Source organism: Malaclemys terrapin, chromosome 9, assembly GCF_027887155.1.
Source record: "Malaclemys terrapin pileata isolate rMalTer1 chromosome 9, rMalTer1.hap1, whole genome shotgun sequence".
Classification (NCBI taxonomy): Eukaryota; Metazoa; Chordata; order Testudines; family Emydidae; genus Malaclemys; species Malaclemys terrapin.
In genome coordinates this window covers 76,368,989-76,389,145 of record NC_071513.1, presented here as the reverse complement: position 1 = coordinate 76,389,145, position 20,157 = coordinate 76,368,989, and the positions used below count along the sequence as shown (strand labels likewise).

The window sequence follows — 20,157 nt, the reverse complement described above, 5'->3', positions numbered from 1 at the left end:
AAGGAAGGAAGGAAGATGTAAAGTCATCTGAGCACTCTGCCTATGTATGCACACCTCTTGGAATTTCTGTTCTTCGTTTTTTAAAAAACCTTGCCTTCAAGGAACATGTGATATTTTACTGTCATTTTTTTCTGCTTTCCAGTTCAACTGTGAACTTGGATGTAGCCACCCGTGCAATTTGGAGACCAGATTTAACCAGCTGTTGTAGATTTTTGGTATAACAGAAAACTCTAGAGATTATGATGAATATGTTCAGGCTATAACAAATGTAAGAAGTAATTTGTTTCAGTTCCTTATAAGATTATAATTATCAGTCCCTAGAATCTTGTTATTGGATGATCCCCCACTTTCCCCCTCTCCATTTCAGGGAATTTTTACAGGCATTAGTAGCTTTTCAGGATGTAGTAGAGCTACTATAGTAGTTCTGCTCCTCAGGCTTAATTTCATAAATAAAAGTTAGCCCTTTTATCCATTGTGTGGTTAGATATGTTTATCTCTACTGGGACAGAAGTGTTGTGTATATACTATTCTGAAGGAGTCAAAAGATTTCACTAAGGATATTCAGAAATTGCCAAGTGTAGTTCTAGGTGACACAACTATGGCATGGTCGGAACTATATGCTATTAATATCTTATCGAAAAGTCACCCCATGTATTCAATTCAGCTCCAACTGAGCAGGAATTACTAAACTATATAATGCATTGGCTAACTCCCATTCACCAAGTGGCCAGTAGTACTGATGGTTAGTTTTTGTCCTTCATAAGTCGCACAGAGAGGTGAATGTTGTCATCTTATTATATCACTAGGCACCATTTTTAAGGTGTTTCCCAAACTGCAGTATTCATAAAGAGAAGTCTGAATATGTCCTACGGTGTTCTGTCCTCTGTTCCAGGATTGCAATTCTCTTACCAAACTATGAAGGACAGAAAATGATAGACTACCTCAATTTCAAATACAAATTATGCTTCTAGACATTTTAAATGGCTGTTTGCTAGAGGAAATTGAACAGATTATGTCTCTTCCCAACAAGTTACTGTGGGTTAGGACTAGCATATTTCAAGATCACATGGTCTCAGTGGAAGGTTTTGTTCACAAAAGAACAGTGACATTTTTCCTTTTTCTAAGATAAGCCAGTGCTTCACAAGCAGAGTTAAACAGTAGTTTAATTCTCTCTTAGAATCTTTGTCTTCTCCTACTGACCACTTCTTATCACTGCTTTAAAACAGCTGCTTGAACTTGTGTGCAAAAAAAAAAAAAAAAAAAAAAAATCTTTCACGTTTATACTACTAAGATAAATCTTAGCAAATGTACTGAGGCCAGGGAAATAAAGTTCTCCCTGAGGAGTTTAAGCTAAAAAGCATATGACTTGATTTTAGAGGTATTAAGCACCTCTGAAAAGCAAGCGGCCCATTTGTCACTATCCCAATCTCCTACTTGAATTAAGGAGTAAGGTTATGTGTTATCGTAGCATATCTGTGTCCTCAAAGACTAAGCTATTATCAAAATATTCTGAAGCAGAAAGACTATCAAAGATTATTTGTATTTCCTAGGGAAAGCTACTAGGCTGCGATGAAAGTATCAGAAAAGTAAATCTGAATTTCATTATTATGAGCAGGTTTCCTTTATTAGTATTGAGAAATTTTATAACTCCATGTTATGTATAATCCAAAGCTATAAAATTCCCTAGAAGTTTTGTTAGTGGTATTTGCAAGAGCATAGGTGAGAACCATGTTTCCTACAAACAAATCCAGAAATGCAGGAAACTCAATTAAAAGAGAAGCTCTACCCTAATGATCCAACCTATTGTATTCTAGTGAGAATGAAAGGAAGGAATTACAAAATAAAAGGATTCAGACTAAGGTCAGGAAATCCAAACTGCTGCCTTAATTTTGAAAATTCTTGTGGTGTTTTTTGTTGGTTAAAAATATTCCTATAACTTTGTTTATTACAAATGAATTCCCGTATATTTAAGGTAATATAATTCTGAAGGCTTCCAAATAGATCACTAGTACCTTGGGTATATGTTAACTTGGAAGCTTTTCAAATTTCTAATAGCTTATCATTTAGATGAATATATTTGAATACAGTAAGAAGGATTCTTAAATCTAGACACACAGAGCCAGTTTTAACAGAATACTTTGGCAATTTATTTTGTAAAAATAAAAAATTTGAAGTCCCACAAATTGCCTGCAAAATTTTATTTGCCAAGACTTAATTTTTCCAATTATGTCTGCTCAAAAATGAATCTAAAGCTGCTACTTTTGGTTTGTTTTTAATTATATGCTACATAAAATAAATCTATATGCATTATTTTCAAATATTGGTTAAAAGAAAAATCCCTGTGCTATTTAGCTGAGGCTTTATTTTCTAATAATAAAACCAAATGAATTTTATGGCAGAGTTACAAAGCTTTGGTCAGAGAAAATTAATAGACTGAAATAAACTCTGCCAGTGTCAAATGGAAGTATTGAGTGTAAAGAATTACTGGAAATTCAGGAATCATAGTTCACAACCTGATCCAAACATGTATGAAAATTGGCTATGAAGGATGTGTTGGTTAAGTAATAGCCTGTACTTTCACCCGAGGCTGTTAACCATGGACCCATGCATAAAAACCTCTTCTTCAATGAATTCTTCATTGTATTGACTATCCTTCCTGTTAACTCAGTATTATTTTAGGAATTCAGCTCAAATGATTATTGCATCTGTGACTGAGTGAATAGCTTGATTTTAAGTCAATGGAATGGAGAAAGGATGTCCTTTACCTTCCAGTGCAAGTTCCACAAACGGATCTTGAGGTACCAGTTTGAGCACAAGGACCTGATAATCAAGAGTTACAGTCCTTGATAAAGTACGCTTGCAGGAGAAATACTGCAGGCTGAATTCCGTGGTAAACCGAACAGGATATAGTCTTGTGGTTCTGCACTGAAAAAAAAGACCCGCAGTGTTCTCCGTACTTTGACTTATTTGTAGTCTGTTACATTCACTTTTCAGTGACTCTTCTTGTGAGATCTGTTGGCTTTATGAAAAACCACCATTAATTTCCCCCGATACCTATCAAAACTCAATTCAATTTAGATTAAACAAAAGTAGCATTTATTAGAATTTTTACAGAAAGTAGAATAGGTGAAATAAAATGTATCCCGGTAAAATGGAATCTGTAGTGAGACCGTACAAGCCAGCACAATAAATGTAAGGTATATAGGGAAGATATTGCCTCAGAGTGATATTCCATCGTTTAAAATAATATATTCCCATAGAGACATTAGGGCCAAATTCATTGGTGATGTAAATTGTTGCAGTTCCACTGATTTCAATAGAGCTGTGTTCACTGATACCTGAACTTGGCCTTGAGTTCAGGCTACAAAAAGAAAATTCTTCTGCACTTATAATTTGGCACATTTATATTAAAGGATAATACAATATACCTCCTCCTTTCAGTGAAACTTCTCTTGAGAACAGGGACATTCAGAAATTACTATTTCCTCCTTTTCTGGTATCAGAAACATAGGTGATAGGATGTAGTCTATGAAGCAATCTATGGGCACGTCTATGCTGCCCTGCAGTTTGGACTACAGGGGTCTGAATTGCAGCATGCACCAAAGTGCTGCACTGTAACTTCCCTGTGTGGAAGCTGCAGACATGAACGTAAACTCTCAGACAGGACTACCTTAGTGTGAACTAGCGACTTTTAAGTTTGCACCTGAAACATCCATTCAGGGGCGTTACAGCGCATCCCTTTTGTACTCACTGCAGTTCGTAACCTGTAGTCCAAACTGCACAGCAGTGTAGACATGAGTTCCCTTTTTTACACTGATCAGTGGTCACCTCAGTTGGGATTTTGTTAAAATACTATATACACAAATTACATTCTTATTCTTTTAGATAAAAAGTTTTGCTTAATCAACTGGGTATAAAAAGTTCAGTTGATTTTCCCCCCTCTGCTCCCCATGTTGCTAATGGTTTCAGTTAACAGCTTTCTGGAAGGGAGTTCTATCACCATTCAAATCAGCAGATCATATCTGTAGCTCCTTTGTTCAAGCAAAGCTCATGGGTTGAGAATATATTAGACACCCAGTTAAACGATCGTTAATACAGAACCCAACACTTGCAAACTTGGCTACCCAAACTTCAGTACCTAAATCCATATTTAGTCACCTCAATGAAAACTGGAGATTTTCAGAGATGTTGAGCGCTGGCAATTCCCACTGAAGACAACAGAAGCTGGAGATTGCTCAGCACCTTAAAAAATTAGCCCCTTTTATTTAAGAATCCAAATGTGGATTTAAGTACATGATTTTAGGCACCTAAGTTGGAAAAGTTTTATCAAGTATTTATGTGAAAAACTCAAGCACATTTAATAAACTTATTTTTAACATCACACAAGGATGTACTGATTGTGCTAAGAGCTGCTTCCTCTCTTTGCAGGGACCTTTGTCGCCAGAATAAAGCATGTGACTATTACTTCAGCATAGATGTGGATGTTGTGCTGACAAACCCGAAGACTTTAAGACTTCTGATAGAGCAAAACAGGTTCAGTATATCTTTGTCCTACAGACTGAGGATCTTCATTTTTTCTAGTCTTGAAGTACTCTCCAGGATCCCCTTTTACTTGTCCCTTCTATGGCATTGCATTATTGTAAGAGAAGTTTGGCACAATTCCCTCTGGAGCTTATCAGCATTCCACTCTACTTGAGGAAGCATCAGGTGATCATGTTACTGCAAACTGTGCTGCCAATAGACTACTAAGCCATTCCAATGGCAAACATTTTTAACTCTGTAATTAATCTTGGCTGCTTGTTTGTAAAAAGCCCGCTTTAAAGGAATGCTGAGTTCTGGGGGGGAAATAATCAGACCTAATTATTTGGTTAATGGAAATGCTTTCTCACTTGAAAATGTTGAAGTGAAAAAGGTAGATGAACTGAGCATGCTCACTGGATTGGGCCCTGCAGGCCAATTAGGTGGAGGAATCACTCTGGGGGTTAGGGGTCTGCATGCCCAGAGTGAGGATGCAGTGTGCATGTACAGAGGCAGAAACATGGGCACCTAGGCAACTTTTACTACAAAAAATGTAGGTGTCAAGCAAGTTTTGGCACCTACAAGTGTCAGCAGCAACTAGATGGGGGTTTTCTGAATCCCAGGGGGGCCTGATTCTGAAATTTAGGAATTTTAGGAAAGTCCTGTTGTGAATCTAGCCCATGTTGACCAGGAAGTTATACTGATTATCATTCTTTATACTAAGCATGGCAGCTAATCGTTCGCAAAATGTTTTGCATAGAAGAATATGCACAAACAGCAATTCCCAATCTGAACATCCAAGAATCTAAATCATTCTGAAGACAGCTGTGTGGTGTCATTGCTTTCTGTTACAGGAAGCAGGATTTCCAAGACTGATTAATCAGAAATTGTATGATTCAGGCATTTAAAAAAAAAGCCCACTTGTTTCAGTCTTAGTATTTGGAGTTTTTAAAAAGAGATTTATTCTTGGAGATGATAGAAAATCATTGTTTTTGCTCTTATGAGCTGTTTCTCATTGTTAAATAATTTCTCGACAAACAAGACAAACTAAACTTTGACATCTGATACTAATAGAAATAAAACTTGTTAGCTTTTCACAATTTCCAGAAAAGATCCAATATTGACTACTATTCGCGGCTCATATTGGTTTTTTTCCTACTTTAGAGCCAACTCTTGCTTTACTTATGAAAATCCATGAATTCCCATGTGAGTAAAGTAGGCAGGATTTGGCCCTGAGTGGTAATGCCAGGCTTTTCAGGTGGGTCAGACAAAGAGGCAGAGTATTAATTTCATCAGCATATGTTAGAAACTTGTATTTACCTAATGACAAGGACTGAGTTGTAGATAAAGGCCTAGCTGGCATGTCATTTTGATTATATTATTTGTTTGCTGAAATCACTTGTTTTTGTAAAAGAGAAGTTTAGGACCCAGTATACTGCAGACAGAAGTAGCATAAGTTTCACAAAACAGGCCTACTTGGGACGGCACTTATAAAAGAAGTTCCATTTATTTTGCTACCATTTCTAGCCACCTCACATTTCCCTTCTCACCTCTGTTTTCAATGTCTGCTGAGTTATTTTTCCATTTGGAATAATTTCCATAATCAAAGTCCTCGACTTTTTTATTGTTGTTGCCTCTGCTACAAATCCTTAGCTAAGTTTAGTTAAAGGGCGACCATTTGTGCTACTTCTGCCTGCAGAAAGAGGACAAGAGAGTATTTTCCTCTGCCTGAAAACTCCATGATTTATAGGGATCCTGGGCATGGCAGCTGAATCCCTGTCTGTTGCTCTCACCTTTGGGTGGGTGGAGGTTTGGAAACTGGCAGTTAATGGAAAATATTTCCCGTCAGCTCAAGTGTAGAACGACTGCTTCTAGATTTGATGATTTTATTGTCCTTTAATTCTGATGCTCTGTCAAAGTGCAGAAGTGAGAGGCGCCATAGGTACTCAGCAGATGTTCACATGCAGCCTTACAACTGTTTTAATGCTAGCAGAATCAAAGTTCATGTTTATTTTCTTACTGAATATTTTGTTTTTACAGAAAGATAATTGCCCCACTTGTAACTCGCCATGGGAAGCTATGGTCCAACTTTTGGGGTGCTTTGAGCCCTGATGGCTATTATGCGCGCTCTGAAGATTATGTGGATATTGTCCAAGGGAACAGAGTGTAAGTTACCTTAAGATAATCACGAACACCAGATGTCATTGTACAGTAGTTAGTGACATATTCTTTCCTTGCCCAGCAAATACCTATATTTTCCATGAAAAGAGAGAATTTCTGAACAGTTAATGTCGGTTATGTTGATGAATATCTTCAATAATCTGGGATTACTTTCTGTTTCTGCAACCTGGAATAGAAAGGCACAGTGCCCAGCACAATAAGGTCCTAGGTACTATCCCAGCACACACATTTAATAAGTGATGGTCATCCGTACTGAGTATGATTATGCTATGAAAATGAACTGTAGCTAATTGCAAAAACTGAAGGAGTTATACTGTTAATCTGCCACTGTGAATTTATGCCAAAAAATAATCTAGTGACACTTCATCAAATGTGTAACAAGTAAAGTGTTTTCCCATCTCTTCTGGACAAGCATAGTATTTAATCAGCATCTGAAATTAAGATTAATAACCATTTTTGTTACAGCAATATTTGTTCCATTGTATGCTGTCTGCTTTCCATCCTTAGAACAGCCCAGAAATGTTAGACTAAAGTCCAAGCAGATGAGAAATACTTTCATTTCACATACAGTAACTTTTCCCCAAAATGAATGTACTTTAAACTACTTGAGGCCTAAGTCTCATGTGTGCCAATGCCCCTTTACTTGGCCCTGACAATTCAAAAAGGTCTTATTGACCTGATACTCCTTTACGCCTATGTACTGATTTTATAGATCTGCCTCTGGGAAACAGAAAACGTAGAGAGTAGTGCATTGTCTTATGGAGAGGCCTATTTGTTGATATTGGCTCAACTGAATTAAACTTGTGGCCTGTTGCGTTCACTGGTATCAGTGTAAATAGGTCAGTTGGTCTATGAGAAGCTACGGTTGGGTGTTAGTTTAAACATAAAATCTGTTTAATAGTTTTCTCCATCTCACTGAGTAGCTTAATGCTATATTATAAAGGAATTTCGTTGATAGCCTTGACCTAGTCTGAAAAAGGACGTGTTTATATATTTAAAACCCACTTTAGAGAATTTGGTGGAATTACTTTCTTCATGAGAAAAGCTCATAAAATTTCTATTACTGCTTATACTGCCTTCAAGTCCAGCTGTAGTTTTTCAGCTATCTTGGGAACCTTACATCATTGCCTTGAACTTTGCCTGGTCTTTTCAGTAAATAATAAACTCATGATGTTTAAATTGTAAAATATGCAACGCATTCCAGTTTTCATAGTTTTAAATCTTTCCCCCTGGACTTTTTACAGAGGAGTCTGGAATATCCCTTATATGGCTAATATATACTTAATTAAAGGACAGACTCTCAGATCAGAGATGAGAGAGAGAAACTATTTTGTTCGTGATAAGTTGGATCCTGATATGGCACTCTGCAGGAATGCCAGGGAAATGGTAAGGTGGATGGATGGATGGCTTGCTTTTAAATAGCACATGCAGGGTTTTTTTAACATGCTTGCTACACGTGTATGAATGTAAAATTGAATTGTTCACTTCTTTCTAATTAAAAGTACTAGCCAATTTTTTTGTGGGATACTGGCATTTTTTGCAATGTGGTGTGTATGTGTGTGGTTTTTTGTTTTTTTTAATAATTGAAAAGAATACAGTGGAAGCATTCAGCTTTGCTCAAGACCAGTGGACTGGTGCACTGACAGCACATTGCTTTCTATTTAAATACAGTTAAAATTCATAGGTACTGCAAATTATCTTGCTTGTTGCCACAATTGTTTAACATGAAGGAGGACTCAGTGGCCGCCTTGTTAATATATCCGCTATCATTGAGTATATCCATTTGTCTTGAAATGTCTTTAATTAATCTACACAATTGGGAAACTTATAACAAGTTAGGCGGAACACTTTGTTTTGTATTTAAATGAGAATACTTAAAGTTGATGATTGAAGCTGTCAATATACAAATCTTATTTAAAGCCGTTTTCAGAATGGTGATACTCTTATTAAAGGGTGTTATACTATTTAGTGCTATTTGTATTATGCTGTCGGTAATATGAAAACTGATTTATATTAGGAGTATAAATATGCAAAACCATATTTGTACTGATATTTACACTAGTTTCAGAACAGAAACAAATAAGAGGTAAACTACAGCTATTTCCAGACAGTATAGCATTGAAAAAAACTTGCTGAATTGAACAAGAAAAGTTGGCAAGTATAATTTTTTTTTATTCCCTCCATAACAAGGCATGATTTCATTTGTTTGTACTCATTCTACAGAACAGCCCAATCAACATACTCTTGTTTTCAACCTTCTAAGCAGCAGTTATTGTAGTCTGTGCTTACCATGTGCTCGTGTTAAACTAATCTGACTCTGTGGCTCATCAGAGAATTGCCTTCTCTCTTTCTCTTTTTTTCTCAACTTGTGCTATGAGACCGTCTGGTACGTGCTTGTTTTTGTATTGCAGCAGATAAGAAGGGGCTGGTGGATACAGCTTTAACATGTACATAGGAGCTTTGCTTGGAAATGCATGCTGCCCGTAAAAAGCTATTTTGGAATATCAGCTTTTGACTGACGGCTGTTATTTACCTAATGTAACTATGGAAACCTAAAACCTAATACATCTCTGATAGAGAGAGAGACCATGTATCGGTCAACTGATGTGATGCTTCTCCTTCATTTTAGAGTTTACAAAGGGAAAAAGGCTCCCCTTCTTCGGAAACATTCCATATGCTCAGACCCCCAAAGGTGTTGCTTTTTTTTTTATTCATTAGTTGTTACTATTATGCAGTATCATTCTATCACAGGAAAATCCTTCCCCTCTCTCCACTTACTTGTAAAATGTTGCTATACCTTTCTCTTTAGTCTTAAGTTACATTTTCAAAAGCAACTGCTAATATTGGGTGCCCAATCAAGACATCTTAAGGAGCCTTGATTTTTCACAGTGAGGGCTCTTAATGCTCTGAAAATCAGGTTCCTTTGAAGATGTCTGAATTTGGGCACCCAAAAATCAAGACAACCAATATCACTAGTCATTTTTTGAGGATTTAGGCCATTACAGCTTAATTATTGGCATTATTAGTGCAATAAAATTGGTTAAACAATTCAAAATCTCTCTGAATATTACTCAAAATCACAAAAAAAGATAAAGTGCAAAGTTTCTCTAGCCTGTCTTATTTGTAAAGTCTTTGTTCAGTTTTGCTATAGCTTGTGTTTGTGCGGTCATTGGGCAAAATGCTGCAGTGCTTACTCCCATGAATATTCTATTGCTAGCCCCACCTGTGAGAAGGGCTGCAGAACTGGTCTCAACCTGTCCATTACATCAAGGTCATGTTTCAGGAAAAGGAAGCAAGCACATGTGTGTTACAATCACATGGGTGGTGGACGCACTTAAAAAGTTCCTTCTGGTTCTAGAGATACTAGCAGTATTTCCTCATTTCAAAAATACAGAATCATTCTAAAGCCAGAATAAACTTGTTTACCCCCTCAAAGGGCTTGATTGACATTTGTGTTTCTCCATATTTATGCTGATGTAACTCTATTGAAATTAGGGTTACACCGAATAAAACTGGAGCAACAACATGGTGAATCAGGCCCAGGGTATATTGAAGGAAAGTGTTGTGATAAGCATTGGTTAGCCACTTTTGCCAGACCCTCCTTATTTTCCCTGCTGCAGCTATTTAGTTTAAGAGCCAAGAACTGAGCACATGTTTAGCACGTTTAACCATGCTGGCAATTTAACACTTTTTCAGACCTAAAACTGAGGTCCAGATACAAGCAAACAAGTGGGAATGTCTGTGTTGTGCAAATCTCAAATGGGAAAAACTTTGTAAAATGTGGGTTCAGTCTGAAAAACAGTTAAACTAAAAGAAAACCCAATTTCTTTTAAACAAAAATATTTTCTGCTACTAATTCTGATCAAGGGAGCCCTGTTAATATCCCAGCTTTTAGTTATGAAGCAATATAGCAGCACATTTAATTTTGGTCTTTATCTCACTGAGATATTCCTTATTCCTCCTCATAATTCTAACATGCATTGTATTTTCAGATATATTTTTATTTCAGGTCAATTCACCAAAAGGATTACTTGATAGTAAATGTGCTGAAGCAGTGCAGAACTTACATGTTTGGTGTTCTGACAGTACTTAAACCTTTTTTCTAATGGTTCATTTATTTCAGATAGAATCCCCAGCCCCAGACTTTGTCAGTTTAATTTGTATGAGAGAGTTCTGTTTGAAAACAGGTATTTCAAGAGGGTTGAACATTTTAATATATGGTCTTTCTAGGCTTACTGAAGAAAAAAACAAAAAATATTAAATTTGTTTGTTTTTCTTTTCCAACTGAATGTTTGCACCATTACAAGACATTTGTTGCCTTAATTTGATTAGAAAACAAATGATACCAAATGTGTCATTTTTAATGTGGCTCATAGTAAAAATACATGTTTAGGAATCAATAATACAGGCTGTGATCAGAAACAGTCCCACGAAAGTTTAAAGATTTCCTTAAAAAACAAATCCAGAGGTAGTTAAAGTGCGTGTGTGTGTGTGTGTGTGTGTGTGTGTGTGATAAATATATAGATAAAATATAAATTTTATATATACCATATTTTAGCTACGTGTCTGTGTTTTGGGATATATACATACACAGACACAAAACAGACACGTTGCTGAAATACACGTAGCTATATAAAATTTTAAAAGCCAAATATTGTCCTTCCTGTTAGTCAGTGTTGCTAACATAATTTTTCTTCTTTGTTTGATACAGGGTGTCTTTATGTACATTACCAACAGACATGACTTTGGGAGACTTATTTCAACTGCCAACTACAATACCTCCCATTACAACAATGATCTCTGGCAGATTTTTGAAAATCCTGTGGTATATATCACATTATGCATGAAACTGTTAACAGGTTTTATCATTTTCCATATGGTCATATAATGATTTCTAACTTGTTATGGTTAATATATATTGGAAAATATTAAAATATACTAAGACGCACACACATCATAATAAATTCAGTGTCAGCATTTTATATAAAATATGACTCATAATCTGGAAAAAGAAATGCATGCCTGAGTCAAAAATGGGCCTATAAATCCCAAAATGTTTCCTGAGATAATAGAATAAAGAGTTAATTTACAGAGAGCGTAACATATTTAATTGTTTCTAATGATTTGAATGAAAGAAATTCAAGGAATTTGCAGAGTAGTAAAATTCATTTTTAATTTCTATATTTTTGGTTGTATATTTTAAAAAATGAAATTTGAGCTGTTTAATCTGTTCAAATCATTCTTTTCAGGACTGGAAGGAAACCTATATAAATCCCAACTACTCAAAGATCTTCACTGAAAATCTAGTGGAACAGGTTAGTATTAATACTATTAAAATGAGAGAGACAAAAACAAATGTTTATCTAAGTTTTTGCTTCAATGAGCTCACATAGAATAAATGCTTCAACTGTCATATCACATTGAGCTGTGATCATGTTAGATCTCCGCGTTTATATGCACCTAAAACAAAATGGAAGTGAGCACCTCACAAAATTACAGATTTTGAGGAATGGCCACAGAACTGAATTTTGCGTTGTGGAACTTTCTCTACTGCTAAGTTTCAGAAGGTTCATCCTTTTCAATAGTTGGATGGGAGATGTCCAAGGAAAACTGAGGTGCATCAAGTAGTGGTCAGAATTCATTAGGTAGGAGGCATTCCTGCCTCTGAGTGGCTACTGAGTCAGTACCCACATGATGCTAAGTGCTGTTGGAAGGACTGTTTTCTGAGTGAGACTTACAACTGATGTGAAGAGCACTTGAGATCAAGAGAGATTCCCATGGAACTTTCTGAAAGAGGAAGAGTGTCAATCCCAATGTTCTGATGAAAGTTCACTTTCTGTTCCACCCCTTTATTTAAATTCCCCCAGTTGTTTCAATTGGAAAATGTATTTTTTATTCCCTTTTTTGTAACAAATAGATCCCACTGTGCAGTGATTTTAGTGCCAAATGCTTAGCATTTGCATCTCAGAATTGTTTGATCCTTGTATTTAGTCTGCTTAAAAAAACAAAACAGAAACCCTGTAGATTTCTTACGGCTGTATAAATGTCACGTTGTTTCACATGCACTTGTAGTGACCTTATACAAATTATTTTTAAAATAAAGATTACTTTACCAGACAACAGTGAAAATGACCAAGTAGCTTCTATGGTGGCAGAACTGATTATGATGTACACTTTTTGTCTTTTATTCCCTGAGACGTTGACACTAATCACTAGGTTGGTGCTGGAGATGAAATCTTGGCCCTATTGATGTCAATAGCAAAACTCCCATTAATTTCAGTGAGGCCAGGATTTTACCATAGAAGTTGATAATGCGCAATGTTTGGGTTGATTTTCTGCATTGCAGATGTTTGGCACATGGAGTTCTATTTAATGACTGTGTCAGAGGGTTTTTATGAGTTCATGGATAGAGAGGGCAGGCTTTTCAAAAGTGCTCAGCATTGGCCTAGCTCTAGACTAATTGAAGTCAGTGGGAGTTAGTACTGAGTGCTTTCGACAAGTCCACCCTCAATATACACTTGCAAATTGTAAAGAGCTAGCAGTACCATGCCTAGCTATTTTGGTGCCCTATGCAGCCCCACTGTGGGGGCCCCAGGCCTCCGCATGGGGGGCTGGCCACTACCTGTGGGAAGTGGAGTGACCCGGCCCCAGCCTGCTCTGCTCCCCTGATCAGAGGCTGAAATAGGGAAAGAACAAATTAAAAATTACTTAAACAAGTTAAATGGCTTCAGGTCACTAGGGCCTGATGAAATACATCCTAGAATACTCAATATAATTGAGAAGATAACTGCTAATGGCTCAATATCTTCAAAAAGTCATGGAAGATGGGAGACATTCCAGAGGACTGGAAAAGGGGCAAATACAGTGCCAGTCTATAAAAGAGAAATAAGGACAACCCGGGGAATTACAGACCAGTCAGCTTAACTTTAGTACCTGGAAAGATCATGGAGCAAATAATTAAGCAATCAATTTGCAAACACACAGAAGATAATAAGCTGGTAAATTACAGTCCGCATGGATTTGTCAAGAACAAATCCTGTCAAACTAACCTAATAGCTTTCTTTGACAGGGTAACAAGCCTTCTGAATAGAGGGAAGCACTAGATGTGGTATATCTTGACTTTAGTAAGGCTTTTGGTATGGTCTCGCATGACCTTCTCCTAAACAAACTAGGTAAATACAACTTGGATGGAGTTATAAGGTGGGTGCATAACTGGTTGGAAAACCGTTCTCAGAGAGTAGTTATCCGTGATGCACAGTCAAGATGGAAAGGCATATCAAGTGGGGTCCCGCAGGGATCAGTTTTAGGTCTGGTTCAGTTCAATATCTTTATCAGTGATTTAGATAATGGCATAGAGAGTACACTTATAAAGTTTTTCATATGATACCAAGTTGGGGGTGGGATGGGGGGTTGCAAGTGCTTTGGAGGACAGGATTAAACTTCAAAATGATCTGGACAAACCGGAGAAATGGTCTGAAGTAAATAGGATGAAATTCAATAAGGGCAAATGCAAAGTAGCTCCACTTAGGAAGGAACAATCAATTCCATACACATAAAACAGGAAATGACTGCCTAGAAAGGAGAACTGCAGAAAAGGATCTAGGGGGTTATAGTGGATCACAGGCTAAATATGAGTCAACAGTGTAACACTGTTGCGTTTTTGTTTGTTTGTTTTTGCAAACATCATTGTGGGATGTATAATCAGGAGTGTTGTAGGCAAGACACAAGAAGTATATTGGCCAGGAAGGGTAAGGAATGGTGTCCCTAGCTTCTGTTTGTCAGAGGGTGGAGATGGATGGCAGGAGAGAGATCACTTGATCATTACCTGTTAGGTTCACTTCCTCTGGGGCACCTGGCATTGGCCACTGTCAGTAGACAGGATACTGGGCTAGATGGACCTTTCGTCTGACCCAGTATGACCGTTCTTATGTTTTTATAGCCATGCCCCGATGTGTATTGGTTTCCCATATTTTCGGAGACTGCCTGTGATGAACTGGTAGAGGAAATGGAACATTATGGACAATGGTCTGGAGGAAAACATCGTGTAAGTGTCATCTCTTGTAAACAAAACTGATACTTGTTTTCTAGCAGGCCTTCATGTACTTTAATGTTTTAAATAAATGCCTCATTAGAAAATGCACTGGAAGGCGTAGTCTGCAACTACTGAAAACTTAGTTAAAAATTATACTTTTGTTGCCTTTGTTTTAATTCTGTGTGTCTGCAGTTTTCAAATAAATTAAAACCTGTATTATATAAGTACTGAAAAAACCCACATTTTGAGGCCCTTCTGGTTTTTAGGATAGTCGTATATCTGGAGGTTATGAAAATGTCCCAACTGATGATATTCACATGAAGCAAATCGGGCTGGATGGTGAATGGCTACATTTCATTAGAGAGTTCATTGCACCAGTAACACTAAAAGTCTTTGCTGGCTATTATACAAAGGTAAACTTTTAAAATTGTTATTGGTGAATAGTTGAGCTGAGTGGTTAATTTGCAGGGAATGATTTATTAGATTAATCCCAGAATCTTCTTGCTCATGGAATATTTTAGAGGAGGCAACACTTTTCTCAGTTTTATTTATTATATATTTTTAAAAAATGTCTTACTTTGTGCGTTGATTGAAAGTATTCCAGACTTGAGCTGTGTTGCTTCAGTTGTGATGGGTAAGATAAATCCTATGTTGTTGTAACTGTTTCGGACTTGAAGCACAAACATTTGCTAGTGAGTAGTTTTTAAAATTCAGCTCCCGTGAATAAGCGCATATTTGATTTCGAAATTCGCACACTGATGAGAAATCCTTTGGTTACTACACATTTATTTCAGGGACATGCCATGCTGAATTTTGTCGTAAAATATACTACAGACAGACAGCGTTCCCTCAGACCTCATCATGACTCCTCTACGTTTACCATCAACATTGCTCTCAACAAAGTAGGAAAAGATTTTCAGGTACGCAATAGTCATTTCACTAAATATTGCTGCTCTTCAATTTATCTAAATCATTTCCATGCTTGGGTCCAAATAGACATGGTTAGGACCCTGTGTAAGAGGAAAAGACATTCAGCACACATAGCAATGTGTTGCTGAGATAAACGGTTTGCTGCTGCCCTATTAATTGATGTAAATGGAACAATCCATGGAGGATGGTGGTAATCAACTTAATGGTGGTAGAATCTGGCCTGGATCATATTAACTCATCCACAAGTAGAACAACTTGTTCTGTTTTGCCCACCTGTGCACTGCCCACCATGCAGTGTATTCTCCATTCCTATACTAAATTATTTAGATTATTTTCAAAACTGCTACCTTGGGGAATGATGCTTCGGGTCTAGACCCCGATAAAGGAAAGCACTTGATCATGGGCTAACGTGCTGTCCTAAAGAGAGCAGCTGTCCTGAATCAAAGCCTAGAAAAGATGATTAGCTAGTCTTTCATCTGCAATAATGTTACTGAATGGCTGATTGGTGGGAAACAAATATAACACTAAGACTGTTCAAAGGAGCTGCTCTGCAGTGTTTACCAAAATAAAAGGGACTGAAATCCCTACTACCCTGTGGTGTTGCCACATGTACTGCTGCAAAGGAAACATTACTTAAGAAGTACACCTTACTAGTATGGATAGAGAATTTCTTCTGATGTTAAGTATCTGTTTTTAACAATAAAACATTCTGATTGCTGGACAAAAGGAAAAGCTCTTGTTTGTAAATGCAGTTATAACCCAAACTAAGACATCTGTCTTCTGATTTTTTGCAACAGGGAGGTGGATGTAAATTTATTAGGTACAACTGTTCCATTGAGTCACCCAGGAAAGGATGGAGCTTCATGCATCCAGGAAGACTCACTCATTTACATGAAGGACTTCCCATTTTAAATGGAACAAGATACATTGCAGTATCGTTTATCGATCCCTAACTTTATTTTCCTGCTTCTTCAAAACCAGTGGTTGGTTCTTTGACATAAACTCTTATTTATAGTTTTCCTCCTAGAAGATGGTGATAAAAGAAACTTTAAATTACTTCCTCTAGACAGCAGCTTTACTTTGAGCTAAGAGATTGAAAAAACAACTTTAAAAAATGTTGGACACTTCCAAATGTCTGCTCTGAGCCTTAAGTCAAAGTAAAAATGTTCTTATTTTTGTACTCTGCTGTCTTGAAGGGTGGGGTGGGGAGGGAAAATAGAAATGCATTTTAAAATGAATCATTTTTTTTCTGTTATGAAAAATTCCTAGATACAAAATTATCTCCAAATCTTGTGGTTTTTATTCAGTAAAATTATGCAGATAAAGTTGTGTGTTGTGCATATTTTATAACTACCAATGGAAGAACCACACCTAGAATTAGCATCAAGTGAATCCCATAGCCTAGCAGAATTGCACACAAATTTTGGCTTTAAGCAAAAGCATATTTTGTGTGCTGATGTGCACTTCAGCAACACCCCAGTAAAACTTTTTTAAAAGGTTTAATTTATATTAAATATCAACATCTATATCCTCATAAAGAAAATATGCATTGCAGAGTTTGAGGAATAGATTGAATAAGTTAGATTTAAAAAAAAAAAGGTTTTATCAAGAACTACAAGTATGTGTTTTAAAGAAGAACTTGTCCCATTAAGGTTACTTTTCTTTACCAAGTGTTCTTCAAGTAAAATGAGCTATTTTTGTAATGTATAGTTGCACCAGGTTGATACTGGAAATTAAATCCTATTTTCAGAACACTGGTAAATTTTAATATCAGGATGTTTTGTAAACACAATTTTCTGTTATTTAAAATTACTTGAATTTTGTATCAGGAAAATGAAATTGGTGAAGTCTTTCTTTTAAACCTAAGAGGTTTGACTTACCATTTATTTTAAAGGAATCAGTTTTAAATATTCCTACTGTATCTACTGTTTGTAATTTAAAGAAACTTGAAGCAAACGCTAAACCAAGGAACCTAAGGTGCCAGAATGAACGTGTTTAAAAACTTGTGAAAAATAAAAGGTAATTTAAAATTAATGGAACAGTTTTTATTGTTTGTCTTAGTGAAGATGGCAATATATCCCAAACTGTTATCTTTAAAATGTAGTGTATTTAACAATTTTAAAAGGAACAATTGTGTATCATGGTGAGCATGATCAAATTTATGTTGGCAAAAAATGTTTTTTAAATATTCTGAGTAGTCCCCGCTAGCTACCTGTTGCTATTGAATAATGTCTGTCATTAATTAGCATCTCAATCATCATCAAGGTGGGCAAAGTTTTAAGAGCTTCAGCAGCAGTGTGTGTGTTTGCTGCCTGTTCTAATAATTCTTTTTGGCAAGCAGAGTATTGTGGTGATCGAAGCAGCAACCTTTTCCCCACTATACTGACTGATGCTGTGTTGAAGAGAATTCACTACCAGTACTGTATGTCGGTCTGAGTGGTTTTAAGACGAGTTTATTTTTTTCTGAGTTGTCGTTTCCCACATTTATATTCTTAATTTTTCTCCATTTCAAGCAGATGCTTATAGATTACAGAAATGCACCAGCACATTGAGTTTCCTGACACGAATAAATTCCAATTTTGCAGATACCTTTGCCTGAGTAAGCTGCTTTGACTGGATGGAGACTGCACTTAGGCAAATGATAAAATTCAGAAAATCTTCAGGACTCTACAGCATGAAAGCTGCCTTTGTTAACCACCTTTTTTCTGTGTTTGCGTATGGTCTGTTAGGATGGCATGGAAAACAGACTGGGTCAGTTTAACATAGGTCAGTGTAATAAAGCTTTCTTTATAAAGAGATACTTGAAAACAGGACAAGGGATGAGATTTTTGGAGATCATTCTGCATAATTTTTGCTTCTACAGTCTAGATTTTGTGTTTCACTGATTTTCTCTGTTTTGATTCTTATTTGTTTGAAGACTTGGATTATTAAACTTCTAGATTTTCATTCATTTACTCTTTCAGCTGTGAGCTCTTTCAACGAGCTAGACACATTTACTTCGTTCAGACTCGCATTACTAGAGTCCTTACCTTATTAACCAACCATAGGGGTTACTAAATCTCTTTCAGGCTCATAGATATGTTGAGACAGAGCACTCATTCACTTCTCTGCATTGACCAAATATTGGAAGAATAGGCAAATTCCAATGGGCATTTAAATCTAAAATGCACAAATATTTGGTCTTAACAATGAATTTAGATATGTTTTGTTAGCTTTAATGTATTATTAGTAAACTAGCTTATTTGAATTGAATTTTCACCAGTAATGCTGTAAAGCAAACCTTGAGAGAGATGTCTGACCCTCCTAATACCAGACTACAGAACTGAGACGCAAGATAAGTAACTTGGAGAAAATGCAGCCTAACCTCTGGCAGTATTCATAAGACACTAGGAGTACAAGGACATAAAGGTGGACTCTTTAACTGCAGTGGATGAGACATTTGCAGATTATCTGATTGGTGTTGCTTACGTTCAAGCCTAGTTCTTCACTAATAAACCAGACATGAATTCTAGATTCAGTGGTAGGAGTGATGGGAGAGAGGGTAATTTGTAATTATTTTTTAACAAAATGACAAGTCTGAGTATGTTTCATCTACTTCACTGGTGTGGGGGCCACTGTGACCCTCCAGCACTACTTGTGGACCAAGTACTGGATAACACTCAGTATATCAATTGACTTTTGTAACAAAACAAAAAACATATGTAGCCCTCATTAAAGCCACAAGCTGTTGTAGCATAGGCTCGTCACTCACTTCATTTTCTTCTGTTGCTGCCATGAGTTGACAAGAATAAGAGCTAAACACAAAGGGAAATGATGGATTTTCAATAATGTGGAAGTGCTGACCTCCTCTCAAGTGTGAATTTTTAGCTCCCCCCTGTTTTATTTTATAGATGGAATATATGTTAATCAAAAGCAGGTCTTGTAGAAATAAATAAAATTAAAGAGGCAAAGAAATGAAAAGGATGCAGAAGTTTGGGAAGGACTCTGCCAAACCCCCTTCAAAACCACATTCAGCTGGAAATTTATTTTCATCTGTGCAAGTAAAGTTTGTATGAATTCTTTTCAGCCAGAGCAACATACTTACTTATTTTATTCTTTTATCTTTATCTCTGATATGCTCCAGCCTTTATCCAGATGCTGAGAAAGCAGTGGGTGGAGCACTCGGTTATGTCTTCCTGGGATGAAAGTAGTAGACGGCTTGTTTTTTAGATTCATAGATTCTAGGACTGGAAGGGACCTCAAGAGGTCATCGAGTCCAGTCCCCTGCCCGCATGGCAGGACCAAATACTGTCTAGACCATCCCTGATAGACATTTATCTAACCTACTCTTAAATATCTCCAGAGATGGAGATTCCACAATCTCCCTAGGCAATTTATTCCAGTGTTTTAACCACCCTGACAGTTAGGAACTTTTTCCTAATGTCCAGCCTAGACCTCCCTTGCTGCAGTTTAAGCCCATTGCTTCTTGCTCTATCCTTAGAGGCTAAGGTGAACAA

The 20,157-nt window shown here is 36.7% G+C and overlaps 1 protein-coding gene across 2 annotated transcripts in view; it reads left to right on the top strand.

The window, feature by feature from the left end:
- PLOD2 (procollagen-lysine,2-oxoglutarate 5-dioxygenase 2) overlaps window positions 1–17,695 on the top strand; it is a 74,224-nt gene extending 56,529 nt beyond the window's left edge. The window contains exons 11-20 of one of the 2 annotated variants that reach the window (XM_054040152.1): window positions 4,429–4,533; window positions 6,559–6,684; window positions 7,944–8,085; window positions 9,329–9,391; window positions 11,411–11,524; window positions 11,949–12,014; window positions 14,639–14,743; window positions 14,998–15,144; window positions 15,526–15,651; window positions 16,459–17,695. In XM_054040152.1, the coding sequence (XP_053896127.1) occupies window positions 4,429–4,533; window positions 6,559–6,684; window positions 7,944–8,085; window positions 9,329–9,391; window positions 11,411–11,524; window positions 11,949–12,014; window positions 14,639–14,743; window positions 14,998–15,144; window positions 15,526–15,651; window positions 16,459–16,614 (1,150 nt within the window). In that variant the 3' untranslated portion in view covers window positions 16,615–17,695. The remainder of the gene's footprint in view (window positions 1–4,428; window positions 4,534–6,558; window positions 6,685–7,943; window positions 8,086–9,328; window positions 9,392–11,410; window positions 11,525–11,948; window positions 12,015–14,638; window positions 14,744–14,997; window positions 15,145–15,525; window positions 15,652–16,458) is intronic. The other variant, XM_054040154.1, reaches the window with a different exon arrangement.
- Window positions 17,696–20,157: the final 2,462 nt, after the last annotated feature.